The sequence below is a fragment of the Acanthisitta chloris genome, unplaced genomic scaffold (assembly GCF_000695815.1).
Source record: "Acanthisitta chloris isolate BGI_N310 unplaced genomic scaffold, ASM69581v1 scaffold14050, whole genome shotgun sequence".
Lineage (NCBI taxonomy): Eukaryota > Metazoa > Chordata > Aves > Passeriformes > Acanthisittidae > Acanthisitta > Acanthisitta chloris.
The window spans coordinates 34,332-52,750 of record NW_008650012.1 but is presented as its reverse complement, the minus strand read 5'-3'; the positions used below and the strand labels follow the sequence as shown (position 1 = coordinate 52,750).

General features: G+C 39.2%; 1 protein-coding gene across 1 annotated transcript in view; it reads left to right on the top strand.

Moving 5' to 3' along the window:
• Window positions 1-11,018: 11,018 nt before the first annotated feature.
• Window positions 11,019-18,419, top strand: part of LOC103809867 (double-stranded RNA-binding protein Staufen homolog 2-like) — a gene marked incomplete at its 3' end in the record, with an annotated part of 37,964 nt that continues 30,563 nt past the window's right edge. The window contains exons 1-3 of the mRNA XM_009082772.1: window positions 11,019-11,230; window positions 12,300-12,430; window positions 17,533-17,692. Coding sequence (XP_009081020.1) covers window positions 11,032-11,230; window positions 12,300-12,430; window positions 17,533-17,692 — 490 coding nt within the window. The remainder of the gene's footprint in view (window positions 11,231-12,299; window positions 12,431-17,532; window positions 17,693-18,419) is intronic.

Here is an 18,419-nt window from a genome sequence, read left to right as displayed (position 1 = left end):
TGTGTAAGGTAGCAAACATTTATATAAATCAGACTGATTTTCTCCCTCCAGATTTGGGTTATAAACAGGTTGAAAAGCTTTGAGATTCCAAACTGGCTTAGTTTCTGATGCACCAGATTGGCTTTCCTTATCTTTTAGTTTTCTTCTGGCACTGAAATCTTTGAGTTGATAATCTGATTGATCTCCCATGTCATTTAAATACAGAATAACAATTCTTTTTCCCATCATGGCTCAAGATGAATATTAATAAAGTTTCTCTACTTAGGAGCTCTGCTTTATGTCTCTCTGTGAAATCTCCAATCGAGTCTTCAAATTACTGTCTTGTATACACACAACCTGACTGATTTCTCTGGTAGAAGAGAAAATTAGCCGTGTGTGCAGGCTGGGATCATTCAGTCCTGCTGTATGCAGTAAGATGCAGCGTGGCCTGAGTTGCTCCTTTGTCAGCTTTTTCATGTCAGCCTCGCTGTTGCCAGGGAAGCAGGGAAGAGTTGCATCCCTGCCAGTCAATATGCTCCACTTTCTGTCAAGTTTCTCCTGTTATAAGTTTTTAGACTCTTGCACACACAAATGTGCACAATTACAGTCAGTGCCCTAACCCATGCATTTTCCATCATTCCTTACAAAAAGATGTTGTTTAGGTGAACTCTCCATAAGGGAGCTTATTTGCATCTGTAGTTGTGTCTGAATAAAGTCAGTGATCATTTATTTGTTGAAGACAAGTTTGGCAGTGAACTTTTGGTAGGGTTCGGTTGCCTGTATTTTGGCACCTAGTGCAGTTTGAGACACTAAGTTACCCTGTCTGCTCTTCAGCTGCCACTCAGCTGTATGGTTGGTTAATCCAAAAAAAGAAGCCTGCTTGTTGATCACATTGAATAACTGCCTGGTATTGGCTAGCAGTGTAATACATTTCTTTAAACACATACATTTGCCATTTCACTGCCTTTTCGTGTTGGGTTTTATCTGAACCCTCTGCCACATGCAGTGCCAGATGTAGCATGGATCCTCTGAGAGAGTGTGTCTGCTTGCTGAAGCAGCAGCTGATGGAATAGGCAGGTATCCAAATGTGATATCTCAGGACATCTCAGCTGGAACTGCTGGACCGCTGAGTTCCATGCTGTATTTCCTTTGACTCCAGGGGGAGTTTAGAAACCTTGCTTGTATTTGTAAACCTAAATTATAGATGTATTCACTCACAGAATTGTTAGGGTTGGCAGGGATCTCTGGAGTTTAGTCCTTACCCGAATCCTCATATCTCACAGTACAGCAGTGCCATACACTATGGGTAATTGTGCTGGTGTGGGTTGCACTGTGCATGTAGATGACCTTGTAGGTGTAGTGGGTGCCAGGCACCCACCAAAGCAGCTCTCTCACTCCCCTCTGCACACAGACAGGGAAGAGAAATATAGCGAAAGGTTCATGAGTTGAGATAAGGCAGGGAGACATCACTCACCGAGTACTGTCATGGACAAAACAGACTCAACATGGGGAAATTAAGTAATTTATTATTAACAAGATCAGACCAGAATAATGAGAAGTAAAACAGACCTTAAAAAACACACTCCCCCACCCCTCCCTCCTTCCCAGCTCTAGCTCTTCCCCCCAGTGGCACAGGGAGATGAGGAGTAGGGATCACAGGCAAAAGAGACTCAACTTGAGGAAATTAAGGGATTTCATTACTAGCAAGATCTGAACAGGATAATGAGAAATAAAACAGATCTTATAAAAAACCATGTTCTCCCACCTCTCCCTCCTTCCTGGTCTCTACCTCCTCCTCCCCCTCAGTGGTGCAGGGAGACGGGGAGTGGGGGTGACAGTCAGTTCATCACACATTGTTTCTGTCGCTGCTTTCAGGGAGAGGAGTCCTTCCCCTGCTCCAGTGTGAGGTCCCTCCCACGAGAGGCAGCTCTCCATGAACTTCTCCAACATGAGTCCTTCCCATGGGCTACAGTTCTTCATGAACTGCTGCAATGTGGGTCACTCTTTGCAGGGTGCAGTCCAGTCCCTCAGAAACAGCCTGCTCCAGTGCGGGTCCTCCACAGGACCACAAGTCCTACCAGGAAACCTGCTCTGGCATGGGCTTCTCTCTCCACAGGTCTGCAGGCCCCTGCCAGGAGCCTGCTCCAGCACAGGCTTCCCATGGGGTCACAGCCTCCTCTCAGGAATCCACCTGCTCCGGTGTGGGTCTCCTCCATGGGCTGTAGGTGGATCTCTGCACCCTGTTAGCCTCCATGGACTGTAAGGGAGCAGTCTGCATCACCATGGTCTTCACCACAAGCTGCAGGGGATCCTCAGATCCAGTGCCTGGAATACCTCTTCCCCCTCCTTCTCCACTGACCTTGGTGTCTGCATAGGTGTTCCGCTCACATATTCTCACTCCTCTGACTGCAATACCTTCTTTTCCTTCTTAAATATGTCATCACAGAGCTGTTACTACCATCACTGATTGATTCAGCCTTGGCACAGCAGCAGATCTGTCCTGGAGCTACTGGCAATAGCTCTGCCAGACATGGGGAAGCTTGTAGCAGCTTCTCACAGAAATCACCCTTGTAGCAGTTCCTCCACTGTCAAAATCCTCGTCATGCAAGCCCATACATTAGATCACAGATTTTTTGTATTAACTACTTATCTTTTGCTGTAGTGGCTAAAGCAATGTACTGTGTCAAAAATGTTTGCTTATTATATTTGCTCTGTGACATATACAATTTATTTGAAGTTGTATGAATCTAATCTTGATTGCAGGGTAAGACTTTTCTGTTCTAGCCCTCTTGCTAACACATCATAATTAAATGGCAGCAGAAGTCTCCACATTTGGCCATTTTGTTGATTGAAAAAGTCTTCGGTTTTAGTCTTTGATTCCATAATTAGTTACCTTATTTGTCTGGAAATTTTCCTTTATTTTCAAAATTAGAGAAAACTATTGAGAGAGTTGTTAGAGAAGGATTGAGTCAGTATCAGATATAAATAATATGTATTCCCACATAATGGTAATCTGATAATTGATTTAGAGACTCATGCTTTTATGTAGCATCTTCGATCAACATCATATTGGAAATTAGGGAACCAATATGGTTTCATCATGAGAGAAGTCTGAAAGATGAAACAGTTTCTAGTTCAGTTTTCCGAGTCGTCTTTTTTTTGTTGTTGTTTTAATGTGCTTGTCCTGTGTAGTAATTCAAAAGGGAAGTTGAGCTGATTGATGTTTGAAGAAGTGGCAGAAAAGTGTGAGTGCACATTTTTAACCTATTCCATTTCCTACTTGATTTTTTTTTTCCAAAATATTTTCCTGCCTTTCCTCATAAAGCTTCTTACTGATTGTATATAGGAGTTTGCAAAGGATAGTCCTCAGTGGGTGATATCTATAAGTGCCATGGGATTTAATGTGGTGACCTAGTGTTCACTGCAGCCACTTGAGTCTTCCTTGCCTTCCTGTGTCTTTATCTGCAATATTTTTCTGCTCCAGCCCAAGAGCAGAGGAAACTACTTGTATGGAACTGTAGTATTTAGTCAACCCTCAGGGACTGGGTTTAACACAAGGCAAGTAGGGGGACTTTTTTGTAAGCCTTGCAGTTCCTTTAATTTTGACTGTTAGTCCTAATATTCTGTGTCAATTACCTTTTCTTGTGCATTTTTTTTGTCTTTGGTTGTAGATAATTTTATCAAAACCATCAAAAAAAAAGAGTTAGTGATTTTCCCCCCATACCTTGTACTTTAAGAAAGTAAAATGCTTTTAAGGCATAGCTTCACTTGCTGTCATGTGTTACTTGGCTGTTAACTAGCTGGTAGGTATGTCCATATTTCCACTGAAATTCAGATTCTCTGGTGTAAGACACAGTGAAAAAAACCAAAACAAAACCAGGCCACAGGTTTCTGAAGATGTAATTGTTGCAGATGAGATCACAGGGTTTGTGTGGAACAGTGTGGAGGAGCTGAACTTCAGTGTACGGCTTGACAGCGAAGCTAAGCTGATCAGCAGGAGTTGAAAGGGCTAATTCCTTGCACCCACTCCAGGTCAGGAGTTTATGGCCCTCCTTGTACAGACATGGACACTCTTCTGAACTTCCTCCTCACCTGCATGTGAACAGGTTCAGGGAGGTAAATGGACAGAAGGTATTAGCTTTCTAGGGAAGAGAGGACACAGGATTGGCACCTGCTGTGGCTGCAAGTCACTAGGTCAGTTTGGCTGTTGGCAAACCACTTGTAGTAAGGCAAAAATCAACAGTGGGGACCAGAAATAATATAGAAATATATGTATTTTTTTAAACAATAGAGAGACTTTGTGTGATTTCATACCTAGTATTTCAATTTTGCCTATTTAAAATGTATAAATAAGATAAAGCTTGTTAGCAATACTGGATGACCATCTGCTGATTGTTGCTTTAAGGCATGCTCTTGCTAAACTGCTACTGTGTGGCTATCTTGTTACTTGGTTTCATTGAATTAACGGCTGCTCTGAAGGTAATGCAGAGCTGTGTGCTTTCTGTCAGCGCCAACTAAGCTGCTGGATATAACACAGTAAAAAGAAATTACATAAGGCTTAGGCCAGCTATAGTGCTTTTGATATTAATGTCCATCTATTTATAAATATTTGCTGTAAATGTGAGAAATGGCACCCCAGAAATGTGCCTCACCTTTTGGCAGTTTTGTGTGCTTTTCTGTAACTGAACGAGTGGAGTAATATCAGGAGAATAGAAGGAGAATGGAAAGTTTAGTGGAATTCTAAGGCTAAAACTAAAATCAAACTCTTCTTAGTTCAGAAGCTGTTAAATGTTAAGCTTCTGTGACTTGGAACTCTTGCAGAAGAATTGGATTAAGAAGCTTCAAACCAAAGCAGGGGGTGGTCTGAAAAAACTCCTCGAGATGCTGCCTGCCCAGACACTGCCCCGAGTCTGTTGGATTGCTGTTCCTATACCTTTCAATATTTCAGTAATGATGTGGATCAAGCAGTACACTTACTACATTTGTAGGTGCTATAGAACAGTCTTAGAGGAGGCTTGCAAACATTTTGGAACTAGAATTAGAATGTTATGTGATCTTGAAAAAATTGTAACAATTGTCTTTTTGCTTTCTGTTTTTGGTTTGCTTGGTTTGGGTTTTTTTTGTTAGTTTTTTTTTTTGTTTTTGTTTTTGTTTTGTTTTGTTTTGTTTTGTTTTTTTTTAATAAGGGAATCCAAAGATGACAAGGACAAGGTCTCATTAGCTGCAGAACAGTCAGATTCACAAAGAGAGCACAGGCTAGACCTTGCTGGGTAGCAATTCTGTAGAAAAGGACATGGGATCATTAATGTGATTCTGTTGAGAAAATCAGGCACTGATTAGAATGTATAAGCAGAACACTTGGTTCTGTAAAATAGAAGATGTGTCAAATAATTTTTCTTGCTCAGCAGCCGCTGGCCCTCAGTGATTCCCTTTGTAAACCCTTCACAAATATGCAGTATGTGCCATGAGTTACATGCTTGTACACACACTAGATTTGGTGTGCTGGGCTGTATGATGGAGCAGGGTGACCGTGTGGGAACATCCTGCTGCATTTGTGCATTTTTCTGCGCAGATGAAGTCCAGTCTTCTGTTTTAGCTGTTCAGGTCATTAGTTTTTCTAGCTGTTGGTTGCTCATACAATAACTTGTCTTTCTAATAGTGCTTTTTCAGTTTTTCCACATTGTGAAATTGCACTTAGTTTGGAAACTCACTGTCTGTGTTTTCTGCCTTCTGTGGTGTCTTATGTACTTTATCTGTCTTTATTCAGTTACTGTGGCATAGTCTGAGAATCATTTCACCTGAGTATTGAATTCATATTTTATATCATAATATTTAAGGCTGTAAAGTGATGAAGATTCCAGAAAAATACAATAAATAATAATAATCAGAAAAACTATAGCTAATTCTTTATGTTGTGTGGTGCTTTTTAGCATGATGCAGGTGTATTCACAGTTGTGAACATTCTGCATCTGTGAGTGTAACTAAATTAACGTTTGTACTGGGTTTGCATGGCCAGGTTTTGGTAGCAGGGGTGGCTTCTGTGAGAAGTTGCCAGAAGTTTCACTTATGTCCAGTGGAGACAATGCCAGTGGCTCCAAGATGCCTCGTCGCTGGCCAAGGCCAAGCCTGTCAGTGTTGGAGGTAGTGCCTCTGGGATGACAGATGTAAGAAGAGGGAAAAGTTGCTGAGCAACAGAAACTGCAGCCAGAGAAGAGAGGAGTGAAATATGTGGGAGAAACAACTCTGCAGACACCAAGGTCAGTGAAGAAAGAGGGGGAGGAGGTGCTTCAGGAGCCAGAGCAGAGATTCCCCTGCAGCCTCTGGTACAGACCATGGTGAGGCAGGTTGTGCCCCTGCAGCCCAGGGAGATCTGTGGTGGAGCAGATACCCACCTGCAGCTCATGAAAGACCCCACACTGGAGCAGATGGATGCCCAAAGGAGGATGTGACCATGCTAGAGCAGGATGCTGGCAGGACCCATTAGCCCCATGGAGATCGGAGCCCACGCTGGAACAGGTTTGCTGGCAGGACTTGTGACCATGTGATGAGCCCACACTGGAGCATTCTGTTCCTGAAGGATGGCAATCCATGAAGGGATTCACACTGTTCATGAAGAACTGCAGGCCATGGGAAAGACTTAGGTTGGAGAAGTTGGTGGAGAACTGTTTCCTCTGGGAGGAACCCCATGCTGAAGCAGGGAAAAATGTGAGGAGTCTTCCCCTCAGGAGGAAGGAGTGGCAGAGACAAGGTGTGAGGAACTGACCGTAACCGCCATTCCCCATCCCCCTGCGACACTTTTGGGGGAGAAGATAGAGAATTCAGGAGTGGAATTAAGCCTGGACAGAAGGGAGGGGTGGGGCAAGGTGTTCTTCTGGGAGGAACCCCATGCTGAAGCAGGGAAAAATGTGAGGAGTCTTCCCCTCAGGAGGAAGGAGTGGCAGAGACAAGGTGTGAGGAACTGACCGTAACCGCCATTCCCCATCCCCCTGCGACACTTTTGGGGGAGAAGATAGAGAATTCAGGAGTGGAATTAAGCCTGGACAGAAGGGAGGGGTGGGGCAAGGTGTTCTTAAGATTTAGTTTTTATTTCTCATTATCCTACTTTGATTTATACTAAAGTAGGGAGGGGTGGGGCAAGGTGTTCTTAAGATTTAGTTTTTATTTCTCATTATCCTACTTTGATTTGAATGATACTAAAGTCAGTTAATCTCCCCACATTGAGTCCGTTTTGTGTGTGATGGTAACCAGTGAGTGATCTCTCTGTGCCCTTATCTCAACCCAGGAGCCTTTCATTATATTTTCTCTCCCCTGTCCAGCTGAGGAGGGGAATGATACAGTGGCTTTGTTGGGCCCCTGGTGTCCACCCAGTGTCAGCCCACCACAATGTTATTTTTCCTGACTTACAAGAAAAATGAATGGAATATATAACAGCAATATTTTCCCTGTAGAATGTGAGGTGGTTTTGTTGTTTTAATGTGAGTTTGTTCTGTTTTGGTCATTTTTAATATGAGAGGAAAATTCACAGCTTATACACAGTTTACTAAGAAAGTTAAGACCAACTTAAAATACCCAATGTTTAATGAAACCTGTGTAGCTCCCTATGTACAAAGTGCTTTCAAAACCAGAAGTGAAGTAAAATGCAATTCTAGTATATTTACATCCCTTTACATGCCTGTTACAGCACTTCTAATACTAAGAGTAAGAGGAATAACCATTGCAGCTTTCGTAAGGCACCACAAATTCTGGAGTGTAGCTTTACAAAACTGGCAGCGCTGTGACTTGCAGACTTCGACTGGGCAAACATGTATGTGATTAAGGCTTTAAGAAATGTCACTGCTGTGGTGTCTCTGCGTGGCAGCTGGTGACTCAACGAAGGCACAAAGCTGGCAGGCAAGCTCTGTGGTCCAGCTTTGTCAGAGATGTGCAAGCATCCCTAACCCCTGCCAAGCATTGGGGGAGGCTCCTCTGGAGACACTTGTGGGTAGCAGTTTCCTGGATTCGAGTTGGCTTAGCCACCTGACATGAGGTGTGCAGGCTTTTCTAGTTGTATTATTAATATTCTACATGAACTACCACTTTTGTGTTTGCCAGATTTTTTAAAAAAATATCTGCATAGATTTAAAAATACTTTGATTATATAACTGCATTTCATCTCTGACCAGCTTAGTGAAATCTCTCTCCCTCAAGTCCTACATTTTATTACGTAGCAGCATGTTTTATGTAGTGTGTGCATGTGGCTGGAAGGCACCAAAATGTTTTCGCTTCACTGTTTATAAAACAGTACAGCATTGGTGTATATATGTAAAAAATGTAAAGAAAATATGAAACATGTTTTTTTGTCTCATTTTGTCATGGCATCAAAAATTAGGAGCTTGGTAGTGTGAAAATGACATGATATCACTATATTGAATTCATTCCCTCCATTGTCCCTCTCTACTAGTGGATTTTTAGAACTGCTTGCAAATTTATTGTCTCCATATCACATCTACTTAAGAGTTAGTCCCTACAGCTATATTATTTCCTGGGCATCTTTGTTTATACAGAATAATTTGCAAAATATTTACAGTTTCTCATAGAGTTCTGCAGTTTTAGATATACAAGAGACAGAGACCCCCAGCACCCAACATGGTAGGATTTTATTCTTCACAGTTGAATTTTTTGTGAACTTTACTATAGGGCAAAGGGTGTCTTTTTTTCTCCTAAACTTTATCTTGGTCATTTTTACAGTTCCTTGATACTATTCTCAAACTGATTTTTGGGTTTTTTAAATCCTTAATAGAAAAGGATCAATCCTACAGTTTCTCCCTTTAGAACATCAATACTGTAGAACTTACTGTTTCATTTAGTTATTATTAAGTTCTGCTTTCTTCAAGAATAAACTTTCAAAATCATGGAAGCTGAAAAGATAATTATCTACTGGCAGGGCCCAAGAATAGGTCTTCATTAGTATCTCATACAGTACCCTATGAACGATGCCTTTCTTGTGCTCGTGTTTATAAGCTAAAATGCTGTAAATACTCTGAGCTTCTTAAGCTTCAGTTATTGTGATGATATTTCGTATTATGTTGGTTTCATTTTAAATACATTTGGTAAATATGCTGTGGTTCTGCCATCACTGACTTCGATGTTTGCAATTAAGAAACTTTTTCAATTGATTCTGGTCTATACTGATGTGTTTAAAATCAGAATTAAATTCAGAGTATGCCAAATATTTTTTGGTTATGTACCTTCCTGGTCTTTAAGTTAGGCCCTTCTAACAATGCTGCTGTATTGTATGACATTTGTTGTGAAGTGACAGTAGGACTTTTATAGTATGAAATTAGTCCAAATTTTTTAACACATGAAGTTTTTGAATATATCTAAGCTAATTGCATATGTAGTTTTAAAATCTGTCACTGTTAGCATTTTACTTAAGATACTTAGGGAAAGGACAAGTGATTGCATCTCAGCTTAATTTTTAATTATTTTTTCTTGATTTTTCCTTTCCAGAAATTTAAATCAGTCTGTCTTTCCCCAGTAATAAAAATGTCATTCCAGTCTGAACCTCTTCTCTAAAGCACAGTCACACTAATAGGATTTATTATTTTCATTGTACTAGTGCAACTGTGCTAAAGTACTTATACTCCATGATATAACAAGTGACTTGGCATCTTAATCTAACAATACTGTCCCTTGTCCCTTGGAGTAAAGATACTTGGACATTTTCTAATGGATTAGGGGAGGGGAAGGGTGGGACAAAAATACTGACAGCAATCAAAATTTTGTATGTGGTTGTACTTGTTTCAATAAGACCTAAGTTAGAAAGGTTTTTTGATGTTGGATGGGATCTTTGCTTAGGAAGAGAGAATTACCATGGCAGAAGTAGCAAAGAGCTCAGTGGTAAGATGTGATGCAGAAGAGCTGTGCTCCTGGTCTCCTGTGCCTTAACCAGGGGACCAGAGCTGCTGCTGGGAGAGGCTCCAGGTCCCCAGGCTGCTTGTAGCTGTTATGAGTTTTGTCTCTCTGTCTGCTCTGTACAGATCATCTCTCATGATGAACCCTAAAAAATACAGTCTTTGTCTGTACTGGTGAATAAGATGTATTATCCTGCTCCTTATGCCAAAAGGAGCTCAAGACTTTTTCGCAGAGGACTGAGGAGGTTCCTCACTCATTTGAGTGGATTGCCTGGGTTGCCTGCTGGTCTCTGAACTGCTCCTGGGTGGATTTTGCAGCAGGAGTTTTTCCTCAGTAGTCAAATTTTTGCCAAGGAATATACTTTCAGTGAGCAGTATGGAGCAGTGCCCTGACCCTGGTTCGTTTATGTGTGTAGACCTAACCTGAGAACAGGTATTGGCAATAAAGAAACTAATTTGAGCAGATGGAGAAAGATAATTAGTACCTGGCATATTCCAGGTAAATGCACTGGGTTAAAGGCGAGTTTAGGATAGCCTGGTACCTGTGCTAGTAATTTATATACAAGGATGGAAGTACTTTACCTGTTGACTGAATAAACAGTGATTTTTTTCAGAACTTGCATCTTTGGCAGTTTTTTGTTTGTATTTTATTCATTTTTTTTTCCTCTTCTAGTTTGTTAACAAACAGAAAAAAATAGGATTTTCTCGTGTTGCCTTATTTGGTATTTTATGTACACTTTACTGGAAAAAACAATGGCAAAATATTGCTATGACTGTTTGTTGCAAAGATATCTTAAGAAACTGGCAGGTGCTAATCTCATCTGCAGGATAATTCTTTTCTGGAATAATCATTCTTCTATTATTCTGGAGTAGTCATATATTTCAGGCAGTCACCCCACAGGTGAAGAACAGGACCTGGAGCCAGGGTGTGTGGGTTCTTCTCCAGTGATGTTCTTTGGCTCTGAGCTCTTTTTCTCTGTGCTTCCATTTGGAAGTAATGTTTGCAGAGGCATGACTTTTGTGGACAGTTTTGTGACCCAGATCCAGAAGCAAAAAAAGAGTGTTCCTAGTATCACTACAGTCATTTGACATTCAAAACGCAAATGCCCTACTGATAAGTGCTCTGCTCATAACAGTTTGTTTATTGCAGTGACAGGCAATGGCACAAGTTAAGATGCAGACTACAGCAAACCTGTCTGGACCCACCATGTCCCCTATGGTGCTACCCCTGCCAGTTACAGCTGCAAATACCCTGAGTCTGCCATCCTCAATGAATGGATCCATTTCTGAATCGGCTACCAGCTGCAGCAGTCCTGCTGCCAACCTTGTGGATCCTGCCTCTTCTAACAACTCACCAGGTAAGCTGGCCCAGGTGTATTTTCTTTGGTGTTCAAATGAATCTTTTTGATGTCTTGTTAATTTGAAAAAGAATAAAAGATGATTGGGTCTTAAAGAGGATTAAAATAATGAAAAAAAAACCTGTAGAAAAGTGTTTCAGCTAAATAGTTTGCTAAGTTGTTTCTTTAATTGAGCTCAGGCTTACAGTGAAGTATTGATCAATGATATAAAAGCTCAGAAAAGAACATGTCTATTTTGTCAAATTCTGAGTGTATCTTTTATACAGAAGTTTTAGTGGTGCAGGAAGGTCTCCAAGTTTATTTCTCTTCCCTAGAACAGAATGTCTTCTGACTGCTTGGCAGTATTTGGTGTTTCCTTTGTAGCCTAATAAATGCTGTAGTTCCTATGCTGAACTGGGTGTAAAGTGCAGAAATGTTGTCCTAAAAATTTAAGCAAGAACTGACAGTGTGTGTGTGTGTGTTAGAGATAAATACAAATAAATGAAAAAAATCGCAGAAAGTTAAATAGTCTCAAAAAAAGCAGAACAAAATCCTTAAAGGGGAAGGGAAAGGTGTTCTTTGGGAGTGCTCTGAGTGTGACTTCATTATTGTGAGCAAAGTCTAAACACTGGGAAGAAGGAGGGAGAAGCAAGTGGGGACCACAGAGTTTCACCTACAATATTTATCTCATAACTCTTATGCTATTCACTTCTGCTTCAGAGTGTTGAGAAACCATTCTGAAAGAATAGTTAATGCTGGGAACCAGTACACACCTGACAGTAAACTTTGGTGTTGTAGAAATTATAGAATATGTGTGTGTTCCCCTACACTGTCATCTTTCATAGAGATGTTTTGGAAAGAAGTAGTTGTTGGGTTTTTTTAATTGCATGTAACCAAAATTGTTATTGTAAAATGCATATCCTCATACGATTAATATGTAGGTGGTATTTAAACATCGTATTTAGCATACGTGCAAAACTGATATTTTAGCCAAAGTATTTTCTTTTTAAGCATGCTGCTTTTGCAAAGCTTTGCAAAGTTCTGAAGAATGCATTTCTCCACAAAAGCTTTACAGACTCTTTCTTTGCAGCTCCTCTCCAAGATAACATGGCAAACCCCAAAGAGAAAACTCCAATGTGTCTGGTAAATGAGTTAGCCCGTTTCAATAGAATTCAACCCCAGTATAAGCTCCTGAACGAAAGAGGGCCTGCTCATGCCAAGGTAAGGTCACAGTTCCAGGTGATGAGCCATACCTTAAATGCTGAACAGATAATGTCATGGTCTGGATGAGTGTGCTTGTCAAACCCAGCTATATTTCTGGTGTAAGAGCTTTCTTTTATTTTTCTTCCTTTTCTTTCTCTCCTCTCTTTCTCTTTTTCTTTCTTTTTCTCTCTCTTTCTCTTTCTCTCTCTTTCTCTCTTTCTTTCTCTCTCTTTCTCTCTTTCTCTCTCTCTTTCTTTCTCTTTCTTTTTCTTTTTCTTTTTCTTTCTCTTTCTCTTTCTTTTTTCTTTTTCTTTCTCTTTCTTTCTCTTTCTTTTCCTTTTTTCTTTTTCTTTCTATTTCTTTCTCTTTCTCTCTTTCTTTTTCTCTTTCTTATTTTTCTCTTTCTTTTTCTTTTTCTTTTTCTTTTTCTTTTTCTTTTTCTTTTTCTTTTTCTTTTTCTTTTTCTTTTTCTTTTTCTTTTTCTTTTTCTTTTTCTTTTTCTTTTTCTTTTTCTTTTTCTTTTTCTTTTTCTTTTTCTTTTTCTTTTTCTTTTTCTTTTTCTTTTTCTTTTTCTTTTTCTTTTTCTTTTTCTTTTTCTTTTTCTTTTTCTTTTTCTTTTTCTTTTTCTTTTTCTTTTTCTTTTTCTTTTTCTTTTTCTTTTTCTTTTTTCTTTTCTTTTTCTTTTTCTTTTTCTTTTTCTTTTTCTTTTTCTTTTTCTTTTTCTTTTTCTTTTTCTTTTTCTTTTTCTTTTTTCTTTTTCTTTTTCTTTCTTTTCCTTTTTTTCTTTCTCTTTTTATTTTTCTTTCTTTCTCTTTCTTTTCCTTTTTCTTTCAATTTCTCTTTCACTTTCTCTTTCTTTCTCTTACACTTTTAGAAAATATGCCTCTATAATTTCTGTTGAAGCCCTGTAGAACATTTTGTACCTTACTTTGTCTTCTATCCTTGAGTTTTGGTCTATATATTTGTTGGTCTCTATAAAGACGTTGTGAAGGGCTTTTCAGGGTATTAGGACCCTTTCTTAATCATTATAGAGCATTTGGGTTTTAGGCTGCATGAATCTTTCTCCCCAGTCAGTGTGCCTCTGGTAACTGCTTCTGCATTTGTTTCATGGTAGTGCAGATGGCAGCAAAACTAGTTTATGACATTTTAAAAAGAGTTTATTGATACAACTCTCTGTCCTTAAAGTTCCTATTCTGTCTTTGAATCTTGCCTTATTGGGCACAAACTTTATTACTGTGCAACTTTAGGCTGTATGGTGATACTGACAGCTAATTCTGGTCAATTCTCATATCAGTTTGAATATCCAACTTAATAGGTACAAATCAGGATGCTTTTGGATGATGGAGAACACAAAGAAATATTCTCATTATAATAATTTTCAGACATTATTTTGAATTTCCTCCCTAGTTAGGAGCAAACTGGGGGAAGAGAAAAAATCCTCGAAAACTCTGAGAGAAACACTGGCATCATTAATAGCTGCTGTGTATTTAGTATTTCTAGAGTGGAAAAATCACAGAAAACAACAACCCTCCATAAGTGGGGTCATGCTGCAGATCAGTTTCAGTTCCTCATGGGCTATCTCTGCTGTTGCCCCTTGTTGCTGAGTTGCAGATTATGTTGTCAGCTAGCACAGAGTTGATGCAAGTCACTGACCTTCTGGTTTGACTGGTGTCCACAAAAGCATTGTGGCAGTGGAAATGGTGTCAGCAGGTGCAGGGCTGCTGAGAATCAGCAAGCCTTTAGGATCCCTCACTGCAAATGGAGATTGAAGTGCTCTTCCTTGGAGGCATTTGGCACAGGGTACACTGGTTGGTTGGTTTTAGGTTGCAGCATGTTAAATATGTTGAGCTTTCTGTAACTTCTCACTATAGTGTTGTATATTTATTTTGTTGCCTTCTTGCATTACTGTGAATTAAGAAGTGCTTTGACTGTACCAAAAGCTATGGTTTTGTCTGTTTATATTTCTCAACAGTAAAGAGGTTTGAGTTGTAGTACATTCATACTATACTTAAAATTTTAGCAGAATAAGAAGTAGTTCACATGTGAAGGGGGAGCCTCTTCTCCCAGGCAGCTAGCAATGGAACAAGAGGACATAGCCTCAAAGCTGTGCCAGGTGAGGTTCAGGTTGGACACCAGGAAGAATTTTTTTTGCTGAAAAAGTGGCTAAGCATTGGAATGGGCTGCCCAGGGAAGCAGAAGAATCCTCATCTCTGGAAGTAACATGGACATGACTGGACATGGCACTTAGTTCTATGGTTTAGTTGACGTGGTGATGCTCAGTCAAAGGTTGGACTTAATGATCTTAGAGGTCTTTTCCAACCTTAATGATTCTATGATATATTTATTATTACTTTTAAAGGAACTAATATAATTGAAATGACTCCAGCCTGCATAAGCTGTGCTTTTGAAAGCCAGATTTTCAATGGATTTCTTAATTTTTCAGTTTTTCAATTTGCCTCATGATTTTTAGTTGCAGTCATAGCAGTGAAAAAATGCAGATATGTACTCTGTAGACTCAAGAATATTAAGTCTGATTTTGATCTGTGCAGCAAGTGAGAAAAACAAAAGAGAGAAGGGAATGAAGAACAAGGGTGATAAGATTATGTAGGCTTGTGTACCTTTGACCTATGAAATGCAGAGACATAGAATTTATTATGACTCTGTTAGCAATTTAGTATCATATCTTGCTAAGAATATGATTATATACCTGATAGACTATGTGAAACAGAGCTCAGTTTGTTCTAGAAAACATGACCTGAAGGATGTAATGCTGCTGCTGCTCTTTGCCATTTAAGGAGCTTCTCACATTGCTTTCCTCCTACACATACTCTGTTCCTGTCCACTAGTGGTTTTCATGATTTTCAGAGACACACTGAACAAGATAGCTGTCTGTGTCTTGACCACAAATGCTAGCAAATTTTTGTATCCTTTTTTCTAGTTGTCTCTGGAAAGTAAGTTTTGACAATAGGGGTGAAATGGAAAACTAGAAACAGTGGCATTGAGAGAGAAGTGGTGCTTCCTGACAGCACAGTTAGGGTTTCCAGGAGTCTGCCCTCCAGGTGGATTCTTCATCATAAGAAAAATCAGTAAGACTTTGCTAGCATAAATGACATTTTTGAGTACATTAGTCAGATTGATCATTTCTCCTGTGCTTCTATGTCCGTGTCATTTCAGGACACAAGTTTAAAAGAAACAGTGGCAAAAGAAAGTGGATGGTGGTTCAAAGGAAAGGGAAAAGGGTAAGGGATGTAGCACTTCAAAAGGCTAGGAAGGGAGAGAAAGGTTAAATGCAGAAGTGAGGAGGAAAGAATTACCAGAGCTAAGGGAGGCTGACCTTAGCAACACTGCGGAGTGAAAGCAAGCACAGGGCACAGCAGCCTTTGCATTTCTGCTCTCTGGACATCAGGTGAATTAAGTGGGGTGTAAGGAATAGAAACTTTCTCAGAAAACTGGTGAGAAATGTCTCTCAGTCAACAGCAAAACAGTTAGCTCTGATCTTGCAGGACTTGAGTGTTTCATTGGCTGCTTCAGAGTTTGGGTTTAGGCAGTTTTATTCCTCTAATTAAAAGAATAAACCTGCTACTATGTGTGGGGGTTTGCAGGAGTGTTTTGGCAGATAGGCTAAGTTAGAGCTCTGGCTACAGAAGTTTATTGAGAAAGCCCTTTATTATCTTGACTTCCTCTTTCTTGCTCTAAGCACTAAGAGGAGAGTTATAGGTAGATAAGCATCCATTATTAATCATATTTTCATTTAAATCCCATAAAAATGCTGCACTGATACTTTCTTGCAAAATATAAAATATATAAACTCCAGATCGAGAAATGAAATTTCAGTTCTTTTAGTAATAAAGATGTATGTTTGTAGGTAGTTTATATAATATGTGTATTTAGCTCTAATCCCCAGCTCAGCTTTCAGGTGGGGTAGGATTTGACAGAATGCAAAATTAAGAGCCTATTTCTTTCCCCTGGTATGTACTTATAGTGTTTGGTCTGTATGCACCATGTGCATAGGGCTAAGTTGGGAGGCACACACATACTTGTGTCCAAATGCTTGTTTGCAAGTACATGTAATTACAAGAAGTTATAGATCTATTGCAATGAAAATTTTACTTTCCATGCTGCTCATATTAATACATAGATTTTTTTTTTAATGTTTTCGCAAGTAACTTACTCTGTTTTCTGAGACAGGTATATCTTAGGTTACTGTGTGTCTGATTATTAAATCCTGCCTTATGTCTGTGGAATTGGTATCATCAAGATAGTGAGTTCCTGCCCTTTCTCCTTATTCTTAGATGCTCAAATTGAAACAGAACGTGTGTATCATACAGAAGATAGACTCTATCCTATATCTTAAACGTGCATTGAGTTTTATCTTCACAACTTGCACAGCACAGATACTGCTTGAAATAGTCCTCTATCACAGATTTTGAAATATGTGTTTTTTATCAGTTAGGCCATTTCTCAACTCTGGATATTTACAGTTCCTGTCCTCACTCTAGATTTTACCTTAAGGAACTGCAGTTTCTTTAAAAAAGATGTTTCTTTTTTTTCTCGCTTTATCTTTTTGAACATATTTGAGTTGTGACTCTGCCCTAACAATGCGCATTATTTTTAGAAATCAGGTTGGGTGAGAAATTCTTTCACTGTGTAAAACTATCTGGCCCAAATTCTCTGGTGCCTTGAAGGGTGTGCAGTCATTTATATTTGTTCATAATTATTACAAAATCACCTTTTTTTTTTCAGTAGCATGTTTAGTACCTGTTTTCTGCATGTAAAGTGACTAAACATATTCCAATGTATGAAGAAATATGTTCTTAGCTAACATATATATCTTCCAGGAGCAGAGGATCAGTTTGCAGTTATTATTACTTGGTTTAAACATTATTCTGTTCTTTGATAGCTGACATTAGCATTCCACTATTTCACTTTGTCATTTGAAAGGCCAAATGTTGCCACTGATAAGGTCTCCCTGATCTCTGGAAGAATCAGATGTCTTATCTGTCAGTTGAATACAATGAAAAGAGAGCATAGTTTCTCTTCAGCCCTGGAAGTTTTTATACAGATTGATCTAATCCACAGTGATAATCTTGCTAGTGTTTGCTTGTTCTTTGTCTTTGAAGATGTTCACAGTGCAGCTGACTCTTGGAGAACAGACATGGGAAGCTGAAGGAAGCAGTATTAAAAAGGCCCAACATGCTGCTGCTAGCAAAGCATTGAGTGAAACTACCCTTCCCAAACCAACGCCTAGACCTCCCAAAAATAATGTAAACAATAATCCAGGTATGACATTTTCCTCCGTTTGTTAAATCTTGTTGAAGTGTTGGACTATTATACCCCTAATAAGTAATTTTAACAAGATATTTAAAATTAGAGGATGAGAATGGACATAACTGTCTTATAGGTATGGTAGGATAATGCAGAACCTCTAGTGAGTCTGCATAGAAGAATTTTTAATGGCCATACCTAAAATGGTTGAACTGTAAGGGAATGTATTATTTAGATAATGGATGGATGTATGCAAAGTGAGTGTATGTGGTCACAGTAGACAGAGAGGACAAAACCAGACTGAACTGACTGTTATTACCACAGTAAAGCATATTTCCCAAAGAGTTATTTTAGCTAATTTTCCAATGAAATTGGAAACTTTATCCTGTCCAATCCTGTGAAATTGCATCTGTGGTGTAAATAAAAGGCTGGGATTTGGCATGAGAACTTTGAGAGGTAATTTCTTGCATTGTGAGTTTTCTTCATAGCACCCTGTGCTTTGAAAAAGCTTTCAGATGGCTTTAGAAACTATTATTTGAATAATAGAAAGAAAATGTATGCAGGTGCCTTGTATCCCTCATTTTGAGGTGTTACCTGCGAGTTGCCTTCAATACATGCAAAACCTTTTGAGGTGCACATCTCATCCATGTGCTCAGTGATCTGTTCTATCTTGTTCAATAAAATAAATTAAAAAATCGTAACTTTATTTCAGACTAATTTAAAAGAAAGCAAATGGTGAGAA